Consider the following 19,349-nt stretch of genomic DNA (forward strand, 5'->3'; position numbering starts at 1 on the left):
AAAAGACATGTGTGGAAATGTATAGTCTGAGATAAGAGGAAATGTGCTGCCTACTAACGTTACTTATTGGGTGTATGTGTTCTGGCCCACGGGTATTAAAGCATCTCACATTTACCTCTCCCCGTTCCTCATTTACTCCAGTGTCCATTGATTTGCCCTAACATGTTGGCGAGTTCATAGTATATAAAAGAATTGACTCCATTCCCAAATCATTTTGTCACAGGTAACCCAACGAATGAGCTTTTGCTACTCTTTCCCTGCCTCTATCAGTTTGTTATAACACTGTTGCATGTAGAATTAGGTGAGCTGTGCAACTATGTTCTCAGATTTATGACTTTAAAAGTTATCTTTTTTTAATGAAGCTTTCATTTTCTGCACTCTTAACCAGTGAGAATATTAGACATTTCTTTACGAAATATCACCACTTTACAATGTCATCAAAGGATATGCTATTTTAATAATCAGTTTTAATTAGGCAAGAGCATAATTCAAGATTCATTTTTGAGATACTCTCAAAAGGCACATGGAGATTATATTGTTATTATTTTATTAAACTGTGTGTCATGTTACACTGTTAGTGAGTATAAGTAGGAGATTAGTCTCCTGTATTCTTCCAAGTTTTGACATGGAACATTGTACTGAGAACTGAGTGAATGTCAAATACATCTAGGCCTGCAGATCACCTGTTCTAACTGTTCAACCTGTTTCCTCACCGTAGCAATAAGGAGTACATATTGCAGATGCACATATATGGTAAGAATTCTGTCAGCTGTTTCATGGGAACACAGGACAGTTTAAAATCAGATCTAATCTTGGCTCCACTAGAGCAGAAGGAAGGATGTATTACTGGAAAGCAGAAGGAAGGATAAATAAAAATCCTAGGAGATGCTCTTTTGTTACAGACTATCTTATCATACCTAAGCCAAAACTGAATGCCTAACAAAGAATGGTAATAACTTTTTTTGCTCCTTTTCGATGAAAATAACTTAGGCTCAACAAAGAGCATTTTTAATTATCCTTTTTTGTGTGTTTGTTTTCAGATTTGCATATTGTAATGAAGCTATGAGTTCTTAAATTTGGGGCCAAAATTTAGGTTTCTATTCAAAGGAGTATGTTGAAGAGGTTACTTCTAAGTGTTTGGATAACACGATCATTCCTTACCAACATTCTCTGTTCCATCTTATCTTTTTTTTTTTTTAAGTGTACTTATTTTTCAGACAGAGAGAGACAGAGTGTGAGCAGGGGAGGGATGGAGAGAGAGAGGGAGACACAGAATCACAGAATCTGAAGCAAGCTCCAGGCTCCAAGCAACACAGAGCCCCATGCAGGGTTCGAACTCACAAGCCATGAGATCATGACCTGAGCCAAAGTCAGACACTTAACCTGACTGAGCCACCAGGCACCCACATCTTGTCTTTCATATCTAAGTGGTACAATCATTTTGTACACAGGTGTAGGTGTGTCTTACTTTGGGCACACTACAGAGGGGACAGAGTGGGTGGCAGCCAGGGGGGTGCCCTTTATAAAATGACCAGAGGCGCAGAGCAGCAATCAACCTCCATAATCGGCTGAGATGATCCAACATGGATACGTGTCGAGATCCTCAGGACTTCCCAGCAACCCTTGCAGTGGGGAGCCCATAAGCTTATTTATTTTGAGAGAGTATACATGCACAAGTGGGGAATGGGCAGAGAGAAATAGAGACAGAGAGAATCTCAATAAGGCTTCCCATAGCATAGAGCCTGACATGGGGCTCGAAATCATGAACCACGAGATCATGACCTGAGCTGAAGTTGGACGCTTAACCGACTGAGCCACCCAGGAGCCCCATCATACTTTCTGGCTTTTGAGCCAAAAACCTGTTTGTTCTCTGAGTTTTCTCTCTGGCCTAGTCCCATGTTCCATTAATCTCTAACCCCTGCCAATTGATCCTCATTGCCACTAATGTCACTCACTCCTGGAATCAGGTCCACCATTATTTCTTACTTGTAATAGAATAACTTTCCTATCTCCAGTCTTGAAGCCTCTAGTTCATTGTTTAAATGCAGCAGCAGGTCAGTCTTTGCTTAATTTGTCTAAGGTTAATTTAATTGTTCCCTCCCCGCCATCAGAAACATTCTAAACTCTGCATAATGTTATATCAGGCCATTCTGATCAGATCTTTAACCACTTCTCCATAGAATTTCTGCTCCTACATTTAGCATTCTCCCTCAAATATGTGCCGGTCAAATCTTGTGTTTATTACCATTTTACACACAAGGGTCTTGCCTCTCTTTTTTTTAATGTTTTAAATTTATTTTTGAGAGAGAGAGAGAGAGACAGACAGACAGACAGTGTGCAAGCAGGGGAGGGGCAGAGTGGGAGGGAGACACAGAATCTGAAGCTGGCTCCAGGTTCTGAGCTGTCAGCACAGAGCTCGATGCAGGGCTGGAACTCTCGAGCTGTGAGATAATGACCTGAGCCGAAGTCAGGCACTCAACTAAGGGCACCACCCAGACGCCTGGTTCTTGCCTCTTTGATTGCAGGGGAGAAGTACCCTCTAGCAAGCATTTGCCATACTGTACCCTCTTATTGTCTCTCAATACTCACTGCAGGATCAAAGTTTGTGGGTTTCCCATCTGTGTCTTCCTACCACTTAGTGCAGTAGCCAGCATCATTTACACTCAATCCAGTGTCATTAAAAAATAATAATAATAAGGGCAAGAATGAATGATGGAACACCCAGCATTTAATAATTCAGGCTAATTTTAAAGGTTGGCTTTTGCTTAAAGTAACAAAACAATAAAATGGACTTTTCTACTTGCTTATAATTATCATAAAAGCATTCCCCTTTATAAACATGCAAGCCTAAGAGTGGGGAAAATGAGAAAAGAAAATTGATGGTAGAGTTTGATGTGATTCTCCAAAAGAACTGATAGAATACACAAGTCCCTTGTAAAAGCATCTTGGCTCTTGCAAAAGGTAAATTTTAAAATGAGCACAGGGTAGAGTTTTCATCACTTGTCAGGACTGAAACGGTTTAGCTGTGTTCTGAGTGGACCCTTCTGTGAACTCTGCACACTACATGCGTGGCTTGGAGGAGGGTTATTTATATATTATCTCAATGAACTTTTTATGCACCTGCATGAAAATCACAATTAAAGCAAGAAAATGTTGATAAAAAACACATTAACATTCCTTTGCCTTCAAGGAAAAGTCTTGATATCTAGTCATTAACTGGGCAATCTGCCCTCGACTTCCTTCTGCCTTAATACTCTAAAGAGAAACATGTCTTCAGAGAACAGTGTTTTTAAACTCTTCATGCTTTGCTGCTCTACTGTGAAGTCCTAATTCCTAGGAATCCAAACACTCGTTAACTCTTAAGAACTGTTATTAGCTATTCTGAGTCAAATGAATATAAAATTTAAACAAGGACAAAGTTTAATTTTTAACCAATAAAAAGGTTTTGGGGAGTTTTGTTGCTATTGTTTTGCTTTTGTTTTCACGTTGTCAAGGCTGCTTTTCTTGGGTTTCTACTTGCTTCTGTGGCTACCTATAGAAAAAATACAGAGGTTACGGGGCACCTCGGCACCTCGGTGGCTCAGTCTGTTAAGCGTCTGACTTCGGCTCAGGTCATGATCTCATGGTTCATGAGTTTGAGCCCCCTATCGAGCTCTGTGCTGACAGCTCGGAGCCTGGAGACTGCTTCAGATTCTGTGTCTCCCTCTCTCTCTGCCCCAACCACACTCACGCTCTCTCTCTCAAAAATAAATAAACGTTAAAAAAAGAAAAAATACAGAGGTTAGCAATTTTTAAAAGGAATATTAGTTTGATTTTTCAATTAAAGTCACATTAATATCAGTCTTTATTATTTATATTTATTTCTGAGTGTTCTGTACCGTAGAGTATCTTGTTTCTGTAACAGACTGTTGCTTGTATTTTGAGAAAGGCAGAGGGGGGAGCAAGGGAAGGTTGACATTTTCTTGTTTGCCTTCTTCCCTGTCTTTTCAACTTGAAGAGCTCAAAGAAATACGGTATTTCTTATTTCAGTTTCATTTTTAATACCTGCCCTAGCTCTATGTATTATCTTCTATATCAGGAAAGATTATGCCCCTGTAATATTTACTCATTTTTCTTTATTATTTCCATAGGTAGCACTACAAGATGACCTTCAGTTACTCTTTGTTTGGATGATAAAATTACTTTTGCACACGGCAACTTTCAAAACACACTGTATCATTATAACGGGTTAACATGATTCCTCAGTCTCCTTTTTAAAATCACATGAAATTTACCTCAGTCTCCATTTAGGAGATCACATGAAGTTTGCCTTATACCCTCACTTTCTTTTCTGTCTAAAGCAAAATATGATGAAATTTTCTTATTCATAAGTTGATAGAAAAGCATGATTTAAAACTCATTACTACACTGTAACCTGCAATATATGTCGCAAAAGGTAAAAGCTAATATCAAAGAAAAATCTTATAAGCTATAAGTGTTGGGGAACATTTAAAGTTGGCCAATTTCTAGGGGCACCTGGGTGACTCAGTTGGTTAAGCATCTAACTCTTAGTTTCAGCTCAGCTCATGATCTCATGGTTTGTGGGATGCAGTCCCGTGTCAGGATCTGCACTGACGGCATGAAGCCTGCCTGGGATTCCTTCCCCCCAACCCCGCCCTCTCTCTCTTTCTCTGCCTCTCCCCTACTCGTGCTCTCTCTCTCAAAGTAAATAAACTTTAAAAAATAAAGAAAATTGGGGCGCCTGGGTGGCTCAGTCGGTTGAGCGGCTGACTTCGGCTCAGGTCATGATCTCGCGTTCCGTGAGTTCCAGCCCCGCGTCGGGCTCTGTGCTGACAGCTCAGAGCCCGGAGCCAGTTTCAGATTCTGTGTCTCCCTCTCTCTCTGACCCTCCCCCATTCATGCTCTGTCTCTCTCTGTCTCAAAAATAAATAAACATTAAAAAAAATTTAAAAAAAATAAAGAAAATTAAAAAAATAAAAATAAAATCAGCCAACTTCTTAGTAAAAATTCTCTAGGAAAAACTATTCTGATATTCTGCAATTTTTTTCTTCTCAAAATTGAATTGCCAGCAAGTGTGTGTATATGTTAACGTTAGTTCCTGATTTAAACATTTATAACATTTACTGAAAAATTAAACTTCATTTCTGGATTCCTTCTTCACTACTGCTAGAAATTATGATGAGTGTTATGTGCATTGGAGTAAATTAAAAAATATTAATTTTATATAATCATTTTACAATACAAATCCAGGGCATCATGAGGAAAACTTTGAGACTGTTTCATCCAATTGAGACAATTTCAGGTTTGAAATGGTAATACAAAACAGCAGAAAAAAATGTTTTTAAAGAATATTTACTACACTTTCAATTTTTTGAACATACTTGAGTCAATTTTACACACTTTTTTAGAAGAAGCATAGACAATCATCCGTCACTGATCATCAACACCAAGGAAGAAATGTTCATCTGAATGGAAAGATTCTAGAACACTGATTGAACGCTATAACTGAATGGACAGACCCACCGTGAGTGCCAAGTCATTTTTTCTATGTGGCTGTAGTAATTAAAGAGTTAGATTTAATTTTCACAAGTCTATTAAATCTAAGATGAGTTTATGATACAATTCCCTTGGTCCCTGAACCAAAAACAAAGTATTCTAACTCATTTTACCAGAGAATACTGTAACAGGGTTAAGAAGATAAGCTCAGCTAATACACTGGTATTTTACCTTCCTTTACCAGTAGTTTTGTATAAATATCCACTTGAAGAAATTAAGGGGTAGGAGAGGTGACACTGTTTGAGGAAAAGACTTGATATTCATGGTTCTACCAGTCCAATGCTTCCCAGCCTTTTTCATGTTGTACTACACAAAGAAAATTATAAATATAATATATATTATAAATATAATATGTGAAATATATACATATTATATTTAATAAATTTATCCATTTGTATAAATATCATAAATGAATAAATATTAACATATATTACATATGAATATGTACTATATATAAAAATATATCACATATATTATATAAATATATATTACATATTATATTTATTATATTACCTGAAGGACCTAAGAGGGATAAAAGTGACTGTATGGAGTTTAGTGAGCCAAAAGAATTACACTGCCTAAGTATTACATACAGATAAGATAAAAAAGTATTGGGGGAAAGAATAGTATTGAATTTTGTGCAAATATTGTATAATATTTCTCACTAGACCTTCAAAGGATGGATGTCATTCACTGCACTTGCCAGCTGCAAAGATAGTGTTATAAAGTACTCTCAACATTTTTAATAAAATCAGGTTGCTTCTATAACCATCACTTTTCTATCAGATTTTATGATTCAAATGACTATGTATAATCCCCAACCAAGATAATTTCATCATACTCTCCTCAAAATCTTGCTAGTTTCCATTGATGAGAATTTTTTTCTTCAGACAAGCAGATGATCAGAAATGTTAAAACTTATTTTTTACAACCATCACATTTTACAGTAGTTGAAATTGTCACACTAAAAGTAATTTTAAATTTCCTGTGATAATGCAAAGAGAGTTCAAACCCATTCAAAAATTTAAAGTCAAACATTTTGACGTAATGATGAGTCTCTAATGTCAAACAAGCATGCAGTGTTAAAAAACTGCTAGGAGACCACGAAATCCATTAAATCAGCCACAGTGAGTGGATGCAGATAGTCAATAAATGAGAAGACACATTTGGGGCACCGCCTGGGGCCGAGCCCTCTAGGAGTCCCTGGCCCAGCCACCCCCAGCCCCCTTTCCCCACCGCTGGCCGCACCTTGGGCTGCACTCTGGGCTCCTTGGGCACCTGGACCACGAACTCCTCTGGTAGCTCCACGGGGCCCTTGTCCACGATGAGCAGTGGCACGCTCGGCTGCTGGCTGCTGAAGGAGATGTCTGGGTGGCAGAGCGCCTCCTGGGCTGCGCTCAGCATGTCGCAGTGGGGCAGCGAGGGCTGGATGTCGCTCACTGTGCTTGCCACCTGCGGGGACCGCAGGGCGCACCATCAGACTCCGCTCAGCTCAGGCTGGCTGCAAAGAAGCCCGGCTAGAGACTATTCCCAAGGCTGCTCTCTGCTGCAGGCCATAGTCCCTGGACTCCAGCCACCCCAGGACCCGCTCAGATAACCCTGGAGCTGAGGAGAACACATCCCCTGGTCCCTAGTGTGATATGGACCGTGCAGTTCTGTCCTAGCTAATCACGATCTTAAATAAACCAAACACCTCATCCTAGTCCCTGACAATGATTGGAAAATTAGACACGATTTTCAAGAGAAAGCTACTTGGGAAAATATACATTTTATATTTTATAGATTCACAGTGTTCTGCTGTAAATCTATAGGCACTAATATCTGCAAGTATAAATAAAAATGTTAGTGAACTGAGTACATGCAAAAAGCTTGATAAGATAATGGGTGTCAAAAGTTTCAGAGAGGTATTTATTTATTCTTTATTAATTTTGTTTTGTGTGTTGTGTTGTTACATTTACATGGATTGTTTTATATGTTTCAGATCATTTAATAGTTTTTGAAAGACTGTGTTAAGATCGGTGATGAACATTAAGGTGAAAAGGAGATACAAACATTTTTGCCATTTAAATACACAGTGATTCTACTGACAGATGGTACATATTACATAAATGAATCAATATGGAAGACCAAGACAATAATGAAAAAATAAAATTGTAAACATAGGATTTTTTTAATAATTCACAAAACAGTAATACACTGTATGCTATGAAAAACAGAGCTATTTAAGTACAGGATTTTATTTTGCTGGTGAATTGCTACAGCAAATACACATTTTTCTACACTAATTCCAACTAGTGTGATAAACACAAATGATAATGAAAATGCCCCCACTAACAGAGAGGAAAAGAGTTTACAAGGAAAAAGATTTTGCTTGACACAATTATTTTTTAACAAACATGCATATTTAAAAACACATTAATAATGCTATATGGCTATCATTCAGCAGTCAGGAGAGAAAGTAGGAAATTCAATAATGCAAGAGAATTTTATAATCATCTTTCTAATCCTATAAATTTATAAAGTAGAACTATAATTTCTTGACATATAAAATTTGCAAATTAAGAATGAAATACATGTTCTCTCCCAAATCACAGGAACTATATGGCCCTTACAGAAAACAAAAATGATACTAAGAAATTTGTCAAACAATCCATCTATGATAAAAAAAAAATAGTTCCGAATATAACTAGTCTCGAATATAACTAAGTTTACCATTGCCCTTTTATTTATTCTCATTATAATGGATAAGTACTAAAATATCTGGGCAAAAGGTAATCTCAATGCTATTTTGATAGATTGTGTAAATGAAAAAGGTGTCAAAGAAGGTAACAAGTTTCAAGACCAAAAAAGTTGTGAAAATCAAAATCTCTATCTCCTTTAATGTTTAATTCCAATGATGTTATTTTCTGATCTTTTGACTTCTTTTTTTTTTTTTAATTTTTTTTCAACGTTTTTTATTTATTTTGGGACAGAGAGAGACAGAGCATGAACGGGGGAGGGGCAGAGAGAGAGGGAGACACAGAATCGGAAACAGGATCCAGGCTCCGAGCCATCCATCAGCCCAGAGCCCGACGCGGGGCTCGAACTCACGGACCGCGAGATCGTGGCCTGGCTGAAGTCGGACGCTTAACCGACTGCGCCACCCAGGCGCCCCTGATCTTTTGACTTCTAAATATCCTGCCCTCATTGCCCAAAATGTGACTAATTTTAAATTATTTTTTATGTGAATACATACAGGCATGTTTCCCCTAAATCTTTATAAACTGTATTATGGAAGGAAATGAGCAACAGATGATAAAGCTACATTTTCCTAAAAGCTTTGGTTATAATAGAGTTGAAAGATTTCGCCCTCAGGCAATTTAACATATAAGAACACTTGGAGTGATGGAGCATGCACTTATTTGTTCATTCAACAAATATTTATTAAGTTTGCATTATGTGCCAGGTCTTTTTCTAGGTGCTGGAAGATGTTGGTGAGCAAAACAGACCATGTACCTATTTTAATGAATCATCCATTCTGGTATAGGAGAAAAAGAATATACAAACAGGCAATTTTTAAGTGCTATAAATGTAAGTCATCTACAGAAGGTTTAAATAGGAAAATATGTAAAGGCTACTCTGCTTAGGGTTTTATGGAGGACTTATCTGTGGGAGTAAAGTTTAAACTGAGATCTCAGTGAGACTGGAATTTGCTAGTCACAACAAAATCAGGAGTAAAGAACATTCCAGGCTATCACAATTCCTCAAGTTGGAACCACCACAGTTTATTCAAGGAATAACACAATGGCCAATGAATCTATGTGCAGTGGGCTGGGAGAAGAATGGTTTGGAATGAGATCAGAGAGGTAAGCAACACCTAGATCATGAGCTCATACTGAATGAAGTCCCTGGGAAGGAAGAATAAGGCAGGATAGGGAAAAAGACTTGGCAATAGTGACCTCTACTCAACTAGAGATTATTTCAAAAAAGGTCAATCTCTACAGTAAGTAGAGAATAACACATGTTTAAAATGCATAAAAGGTGAAACCATCATCAGCTGAAAAATATAATATGATCTGTATTAAAGGAAAGAATATACACTTAAACAAGAAAAAAGAACATTCTCAAACTCACTAGAAAGCAAAATCTAGGGACCTAGAAGGAACAGGTTTGTATTAGAGATTTAAATGATTTCATGGAGTGAGACTGAGGAATACAAAATATTGGAAAGTTAACTTGACTTTGTTAAGTTGAAGGAAATTAGACTCTGATTTGTTCTATGAAACTGGAGTATTTTATGTATCTGCAGATCTGACTCTCCTTTAACTTCATCATCTCTATAAAAGGAATCCAGCATCACCTATCAGTGTAGCAAAAGTGAAGTAGCTATTACACTGCCCACATGGTCAAGGTCTAACAGAACACAGCCAAAATCTAAACTTTTGTTTTAAAATATTGTATATGTTACTGTTAAAATATTGTATGACTTCTGGGGAAATATTTATTTGAGTTATAAATATAAATCTAATTTGTCTTTCTGAAGCTATTATAAAAATAAGTCTCTGAGATAAACATCAGAGTTTATAAGTCTGGTATTCCATTAGAAGCACAGGATCTGAAGTCTGGAAAGAATCATTCAAATCAAATGCTAGCTAATAATCCTTGGAGCATGCCTGTTTAAAAAAAACTCGCAAATTTCATGCGAAGAGGCAGTGATCAGAAGCTCGGTCTGTCCTTGGGGCACCCAATTCTACCTGAAACAATAAGTTCTTCCTCATGTCAAGAAAGGTGATATCTATACCCTGGCATTCTCCAACCACTTGTCTAAATTCTACACCAATGGCTGTGCAAAACACATCAAGTTGTTCCTGGAAGGTACTTGTCTTCAAGCATATTTGAGGAGACCTTTACATTCTAAATGTCTCTTCTCAAGATTACTAAGGGGGAAGATAATTTAGAAGCATACACGTACATCCCTCTCACCCTATTCCCCTCCCATCTCCATTTGAGACCACATTTTCAAACTCTGTTTATGTACACAAAGATGTCTCAAAGGTAATTTTGGTTTGGGGACAGGAGGTAATGATAAGGCCAATATATCTTGTTGTTCTTTCTTTCTAACCTTCTTCAGAAAGAGAGAGAAAGAGAGAGAGACAGACTTCATCTTATCCCCTTTAAAACTTGCATATCTGATTCAGACTTCATATTTTTAATTTTTTAAATGTTAATTTATTTTTGAGAGAGGGAGAGACAGAGCACAAGTAGGGGAGGAGCCGAGAGAGAGAGAGAGAGAGACTCAGAATCTGAAATAGGCTCCAGGCTCTGGGCTGACAGTCCAGAGCCTGACACAGGGCTTGAATCCATGAACCCCAAGATCATGACCCAAGCCAAAGTCAGACGCTTAACCAACTGAGCCACCCAGATATCCCAAGACTTCTTATTTTTAAAACAGAGAGATTCACTCATACTTTACAAATTTGAATTGCTTTAATCATAGATAATATTTAATATTTATAAGTAATATGAGTCATTGCCATATCCAAATTATCTACATAATCAATTCATACTCAGATTTTTTACTATGTAAACACTTTGATTTTGTTTTCCTAGGGGGCAGACATGAAATATGAAAATATTTCACAATGTACTGAAATGATCAAAATATTTCTCCCATGTTTATGTTAGTCTCCAAATATCAAAAGCCATCACAGCATCAAAGCTCCTGAATAACAGTTCAGGGTGAACCTAAGGCAAGTAGTAAAAAAAGGAAAAATAATGAGCATATCAGCTGTTAAGTGTATATGATGGCAGTACCAGAATTTTCATATCTGTGGAGCTTTAAATTGAAATAAATATAAAAAATCATATTTTAATGAGATATACTTTGAGATCAATACTGACTTATAAATAATAAAAATACTAAATAAGAATTATTTCTAACCAATTTCAACTGTTTCTGTTTTCTTGTTCTCCTTATATGAATAATTTTGTAATTTACTCAATGATTCAGCTTCTACCCCCAAAACATCTATTGATCATAATAATGACCATGGGATGTAGACAAAACCATGAACTGTAATGCTAAGATATTTCTAAGGTGAGAGAAATGCTAACAACAAAACCCCACCAGAGCATATTTATCAGTTACTAGTGATTTCACTTTCATATACTAATGATTTTTCTCACAAGTTATTTTTGTCTTTGGGAGCAATATTTTACCATATTTTTCAAATAATTAGCTAATTATGAGCCTCGTAAGAGTTTAACAGTACTATAATTACAACTATGACCCTAACCCACTGTTCAATTTTACCTTTCACTATTATCTCTAGGTTTACATAAACACAATATTGTTTTCTTCCTTAAACTTAAAAAATTTACTTGTTTTATAATATTCTAGCTCATTCTTCCATAAGTTGTTTATTTCTCATTTAAATCATAGTTCTACAAAATAAGGCAAATGCTCAGTAGGTTATTAAAATGTCATGGGAAGAAGCCTCCATGAGATGTTTAGGAAATTTTTGAGTTTCTCTAACAACTATTTGAAATGTCACTGCATCATTAGATTGATGGCTCTGAATCTATTTTTTCATCTTATTACTGATACTACTACCTGTGACTCACTGGATGATTGTAAGTATTCATTGCGCTACTGTGTGCATAAGTGTTCAGCTAACTGCAAAGTGCTATGTAAATGCTAGAATTTATACTGAAATACGTATAACAAATGGTTGAGTGATAAGGGATGTCTAATCCAAATTCAGTGCAATATACATAATGAGGAGAGAGGGAGGGGTAGGGAAGTGTGGAAGGGAGGGAGTGGAGAGAAAGAGAGGGAAAGAGAGAGAGAGGGAGAGACAGACAAACAGACTATTGCTTTCATTCCTTTTCTTGTCGGTAAAGGCATTTTTCCAATTCTGCTTCCTTATGCATACTGAAAGGCTCTACCTTTCCCTCAGCACCTTCATTTTGGCCATATAAGAAGATTACTTCTTTCTTGATTTCTCCCTAAGGTGTATGTGACAGCTGCATAATTTCTTTATAGGCTGGGTAGTAATCTCTAACAATAGTCATAAAAGTTTCACTTCAAGCAACTGACAAGCAAGCCACCAGGTAGAAATTACAACATGGAAATTCCAACACAGAGAAAAATCTGTTTCAGTTCCGGTTCTCATAAGAAAATGGTTCTGTAGTGATGAATTACCCACCTGTGTATGATGAAGCAACTTTCATAGTATACCTGGATATTACTCAATTTAACTCAATAGACTTCTCCAGACTGAAATGCTTCATGAAGTGTTGGTACGCCCTATGTGGGTAAGCAATTTCCCTCCAAGTAGGGTCCTTTATTATTTTTCTCTACAACATAGCTTATTACAGTAAAATAAAATATATTCTGGCTAAACTGTCACTAGAAGACTGAACAATCATGATATAAAAGCTGGATGATATTCTGAAAATAGTGGGAGAGTCAAACACTTGATTATGAATAAAGCTAAATACAGTGGGGAAAACTGTGGTTCGTTCATTAGAACGGCCACCTAGATTGTAATACTGTGGTGTAAATACCTCAAGTATTGGTTAAAATGAGTAAGCACAGAGTAAAGTTTCTGGGGATATAAATTTATTTTAAAAATGCAGCTTCTGACATGAAGACATTATTTTCATTCAAATTGAATGTGTATTATATATCTTATTCATCAGAGGAGTAATAACCAATACACTTTCTTCTCTAACTAAAAATATCTGCTTTTTTGTAAACATAATACAAACGGATTTAAATTCATGGCACAAAAATAAAACTCTAGAATTTATAATTCAGAAAATACTGATTTTCTTTTAATTTCCTTGTGTCTACTTCCCTGTTAAAGCATACTAAAACTTTAATGGTATGGAAGCGACGCTTTCAGAATGTTGTAAAGTCAATAATTTCCTTCCTTACAAATCTTTAAAACACTAGTAATGGGGCACTTTCCCTGAATCAGTGCCAATGATACTTGATGTGTGGGAAAAACCATTGAAGGCCACATGTATTTTGGGAATGCAAGCTGGTGCAGCCACTCTGGAAAACTGTATGGAGGTTCCTCAAAAAACTAAAAACAGAACTATGCTACGACCCAGCAATTGCACTACTAGGCATTTATCCACAGGATACAGGTGTGCTGTTTCAAAAGGAAACATGCACCCCAATGTTTATAGCAGTGCTATCAACAATAGCCAAAGTATGGAAAGAGCCCAAATGTCTATCGATGGATGAATGGATAAAGAAGATGTGGTATATATATACAATGGAGTATTACTCAGCAATCAAAAAGAATGAAATCTTGCCATTTGCAATTACATGGATGTACCTGGAAGGTATTATGCTAAGTGAAATGAGTCAGTCAGAGAAAGACAAAAATCATATGACTTCACTCGTATGAGGACTTTAAGAGACAAAACAGATGAACATAAGGGAAGGGAAACAAAAATAATATAAAAACAGGGAGGGGGACAAAACAGAAGAGACTCATAAATATGGAGAACAAACTGAGGGTTACTGGAGGGGTTGTGGGAGGGGGGATGGGCTAAATGGGTAAAGGGCACTAAGGAATCTACTCCTGAAATCATTGTTGCACTATATGCTAACCAATTTGGATGTAAGTTAAAAAAATTAAATTAAAAATGAAAAAAACATATATTTTGACAGAAATCTATCTTGTTAGTGAGTTCTTCCTATCTTAAGTTAATCATAACTGGTATCTCTGAAGATGGTTGAGAAAAATGAAAAATTTTTATCTATGTTTTTTTTTTTTTGGTCCTAAGAGGTTTTTACCCCCACCATCCCTCCTCAACACACACACACAAAATGAATGTCTAAATGCTGGTTAACAAGAAAGCAGATACATTAACAGGCTAGCATGTTAAAATGATCTATTTTATTATGCTGGTTGTATTTACATAGAGTTATGATTATTATTGGACACCTATGCTTAAAAATTGACACAGTGGTTTTTATCTCAGTGCAGAGGCATGACATCCAACCTGTGTCCTAACAATAGCCTGTAAACTATAAAACATGTAGGCTATCACAGCTATTGCCACTGTCCTGAGCTATTGTGACTAATCTGAAAGGCTCCCTTTTCGCCCAATGTGCAGCATTCCCCAGAGGGATAGCATCATACTAACCTGCTGCTTTGAATTTTATGTATTATCTGTCTTCATTATTAAATCATGTGCCCTTAAAGTTTGCATGGTTTCACCAACTTCACTATCAAAAGGGAAAAGAAAGGGTCATTGCAAAATAGTTGCCACCATTGTTGATTTGTCACAAGAGCTACAGAAAAGAATAGTCCTGATCTAATTCAGGTTGTGTCTATGATTACTGCTTTCATGGTACCTCCAACAGATTGGTGAGAAGCGGTAATAGGTAAAAGCCAACTGTTCATTCTTTTTATGAATATATAAGGCTTGTTTTTTTTTTTTTTGAGGGGGGGGTTGTCTACATGATCTACATGATCTAATTGTATCTGCATTTTGTTCCTCACGTCATCTGTTATCCTCTAATGCAACAACAACAATAATGTTTCAAAGTCATCTGAGTAGAGGGGAGAAAAAATTCAATCACTGTAAAATGCTATTTTGGTTTTACATATTATTTTTACCTTTGCATTTAATCAAGATAATAATTTCTCTGATTTAGTTCATTGTACTTATCCCCCTTAACATTAAACTAATACCAAAGTCAGAGTATATCTGTCACTCACTATTCAATTTCTTTCAACCTTGGATGAATAGTGAAGACAGGACATTTTTTGGGGGGTTTATAGTCTAATGAAAAGCAACAGGCTTGCACTCTGAATAGCTTTTCAACACTCTTTAACATTTTTTTAAATGCTGATCTAAGCTTAAGATGTTCATTAGTAACTCATTAAAGACTTAGTTACAGTCCAGTGGATGAATCCTGAATATAAAGATAGAATGTGTGTACAAATGTGTAGGCTCATAATTAGAGAAACTGTCACATTTGGGGATTAAAAATACACAATGCAGTCTTTGAAAAACACTATGGAAAGTAAGTGACCCCAAGATGGTGTTGGATTTTAAATTTTGCTTACTATCCAGGTCACTTGTTTTTTAAATTCTAATTCCAAAAGGTATGTTTTAATGACCACATTCTCCCAGGATTAAATGTGTGAGGCTTTGTGTTAGGGCCTTTCTATACATTATTTTACTTGATCCTCATACTATAACAAAGTAGGCCTAATTATCCCTTTGACAAATAAGGAAACTGTGAATCACATTAGTTAAGGTCACATACCTTGGAAGTCACAGAATTGCAATTACACTCTAAGTTTTGAAATCTTTCTTTTCATTCAATAGGGGCATGCAAATTAGGATTCTAAAAGCAGCTTAGATTGGACAATATTGTAAACTTCAGTTTCTGGCTTCACATAAATATTACTTCTAAATATGTTGACATCTTCCTTCATTCATGGTCCCTTAAAACTGCAGGAGCTATTCCATAGCAACCTTTATAAATCATGCATTATCTTTATTTAGCTTTCTCCTCATCTTTTCTTCTCAAATACTAACATTTCAGATAAGCCTACTATGCTGAAATAGTGCAAATTTGTTAGGATTGTTGCCATATAAAATCTCAGGTTTTCTTCTGATCCTCATCTTTGTTTGTTTAACGCTCCAGTGTGAGTGGGTCCAGGAGGTGCCAAGCTGGCTCACAGTGGTAGAGCATCTGACTCTTGATCTTGGGGTCATGAGTTTGAACCCCACAATGGGTGTGGAGATTACTTGAAAAAAATAAATCTTTAAAAAAAAAAAGCTGTGATGTGAGTGGCTCCAAAAGTCACTATTATACAATATGCAGATTTGATAGAATAATGAATTGCATAACTTTCTTGAGATTAAGAAGCATCCAGTAGTTTGCAGAACATATTAGAGAAAAAGTATCTATAGAAATGAAATGAAAGATTCAATATTTACAGTATTATTTGAGTGAAAATACAAAAATATATAAATAAGAGGATTTCCAAAATATGGAAAGACTAGAATTCAGACTAGACCAAAAACAGAAACACTTTTGGTCACCAGGATTAAAGGTTAATGTTCTTTATCATGTTCTTAGGCAAGAGTAATTGGATACTACCTGAAGAATCCAATTAATTACCTTGATGTTTTGTATAGAAGTCACTGCTATATAATTCACATATTAGAGTGAAATTTCAATCACTGTCAATTACTAGTTTTTGTCATAATAAAAATCTGAATTAATGCACTATTTCTAGAAATTAAATATGTAAGTAAAAGGGAGGAGGCATGAGGCTAGATAAACGGTATATGATTTCCTAGTGAATATAAAATAGATGAGATTTAAGTGGGTAAATCCAGGCAAAAAGCTTCTCTTAGACTATGCAGTCAAAAGAACTCTTAAATCTAAATATATTCTAACAATATTCTCTGTTCTTTTCTAATAAAAGGTATTTCTATAAAGAACACTCAGAACTTCATAATAAAAAGTCATTAAGAAATGATTGAATATTTCTCCAGGTCAGATATACACACAACCAAAGAACACATGAATAGAAGCTCAACATCATTATGCATTAAAGATATGCAAATCAAAACTACAATGAGACACAATTTCATCTTCACTAGGATGACTAAAGTAAAGACGACAGCCGATAATAGCAAGTGTGGTGACGATGTGGTAAAATGAGACGCTTCATATTGTTTGGATTGTGTAATTGTGAAATCACTCTGGAAAACAGTTTAGCAGTATTCAGAATGCTATTATGTGACTCAGCAATTTCACTCCTACGTGTACCCAAGAGAAGTAAAAACAGGTCCGTGCAAAAACTCGTGCAGGAATTTTCATAACAGCATTATGCAGAATAGCCAAAAAGTAGGAATCATCCACATTTCTATTAACTGATAAATACGATGTAGTATGTTGCCACAAAGGAATATTATTTGGCAATGAAAAAGAATCAATTACTGATACATGCTATGATAAGCATAAATTTTTTAAATGCTATGTTAAGTGAAATAATCAAGTCACAAAAGATCAAAAATGATACAATTCTACCTATACAAAAAGTCCAGAATAGGCAAATCCATAGAAATATAAAGTAGATTAGTGGTTTCCAGGGACTGGGAAAGGGGAAACCAGGTGTGACCACTAACGGGTATGGGGTTTCTTTCTGAAGGACTGATAATGTTTTAAAATTGACCGTGTTGATGGCTGCACATCTATGCATACAATAAAATCCTCTGAACCACATACTTTACATGGGTGAGTTTTATGATATATTAAATGTATCAATAAAGCTGTAAAAAAATCCCTCCATTTATACATTTAAAAACTATATTAGTGCATTAGATCCACTTTTCTTTGTTAAAGCTACATGGTATCTTTTATACATAGCTTCCTTTATCTCAAGAGGACTACACCTTTCAGACCCCTTTATAGGTGTAGCTATGGAGTTTTATTTAATGGAAATGGATGCAGAAGTAATGTGCACTACTTCCAAGCATATCCATAAAAATTTTCGATTAGAATCTCCACAGTGCTCCTTGCTCCTCCCTGCAGACCGGAAAGGCAATGACCCTCAGAATGACTTTGGAAGCTTCACGATATTAGACCGGTTCTATGTATAACTGTGAGAGCAAAAGAATGACATCTATTACCATTTCCCACCATATACACATGCCCTGATCAGAAACACTTACCTGCTTTGGAATGTTTGGTGAACAAGGAAACATTCTCTGGAAACCTTTATTAATTTAGGAATCTGCTGTGACTGCAGCCTACTTTATACTATTTAATACGGTGTTCAAAAAAGGAGATTAAAGTAGATAACTCAAAGAGGACTTTCTCCAGAAATTTCATAATATATACTTTGAAACACACACACACACACACACACACACACACACACAATTGGTTTGATCCCTATTTTAGTACTAGACAATTGATTTTCTGAGGAGTCCTTCATACCCACATTGCCATACAGACATATAAACTGCAGTGCTATTTTATGGATCTCATTTTTACAGTTGATCACTTTGCCTAATTTTGAGATTTTTATCTTTAATTACTGTATTTGTACAATATATATTTTTACGATCACTTGGGCAAGAGCCTTATTATTCTTTTTCATTTTTACTAGTTTTCTTATTTAATATTCAATATAGGTTTTAGAATAATTCTGTTGAATTTCTACATAGAAAAGCTCATATTGGTACTTTGAATATAGTAGTGCAAAAATCTATACAAAATAATTTGGCAATATTCGTTACTGTTGTTGTACTCAGTCTTTTCATTCAGGAACATAGTATGTTGCATGTTCTCTTTAAATATATTTAAAAAATTTTTTTAAACATTTATTTATATTTTGAGAGAGAGACAGAGTGTGAGTGGGGGAGGGGCAGACAGAGAGAGAGGGAGAGACAGAATCTGAAGCAGCCTCCAGGCTCTGAGCTGTCAGCACAGGCCTGACATGGGGCTCGAATCCACAAACTGTGAGATCATGACCTGAGCTGACGTCGAACGCTGAACCGACTGAGCCAACCAGGTGCCCCTACATGTTCTCTTTTATAACTCCCAGTAAAGTTTTAGACATTTCTTCTCATAAGTTCTATGTATTTCCTCCTATGATATTTCCTAAGTAAGTCATACATTTCATTGCTGCTTTGACTCAAATCATTTATGAATATGAGAATCATATATCTGAACTGTAAATGTTCTCATTATTCTGAGAAAGTTTTTCTTTTTAGAATTTTCTGAATACATCATCATACCCGGCAAATAATATCTT

General features: G+C 36.0%; 1 protein-coding gene across 23 annotated transcripts in view; it reads right to left on the bottom strand.

Annotated features, from left to right (window-relative positions):
- Positions 1-19,349, bottom strand: part of ADGRL3 (adhesion G protein-coupled receptor L3) — an 827,855-nt gene that overhangs the window by 497,629 nt on the left and 310,877 nt on the right. For 22 of the 23 annotated variants that reach the window (XM_043572585.1, XM_043572586.1, XM_043572595.1 and 19 more), the window contains exon 4: positions 6,805-7,008. The exons of the other annotated variant lie outside the window; for it this stretch is intronic. In XM_043572585.1, coding sequence (XP_043428520.1) covers positions 6,805-7,008 — 204 coding nt within the window. The remainder of the gene's footprint in view (positions 1-6,804; positions 7,009-19,349) is intronic. 23 annotated transcript variants of the gene reach the window in all.

Source organism: Prionailurus bengalensis, chromosome B1 (genome assembly GCF_016509475.1).
Source record: "Prionailurus bengalensis isolate Pbe53 chromosome B1, Fcat_Pben_1.1_paternal_pri, whole genome shotgun sequence".
NCBI classification, from domain to species: domain Eukaryota; kingdom Metazoa; phylum Chordata; class Mammalia; order Carnivora; family Felidae; genus Prionailurus; species Prionailurus bengalensis.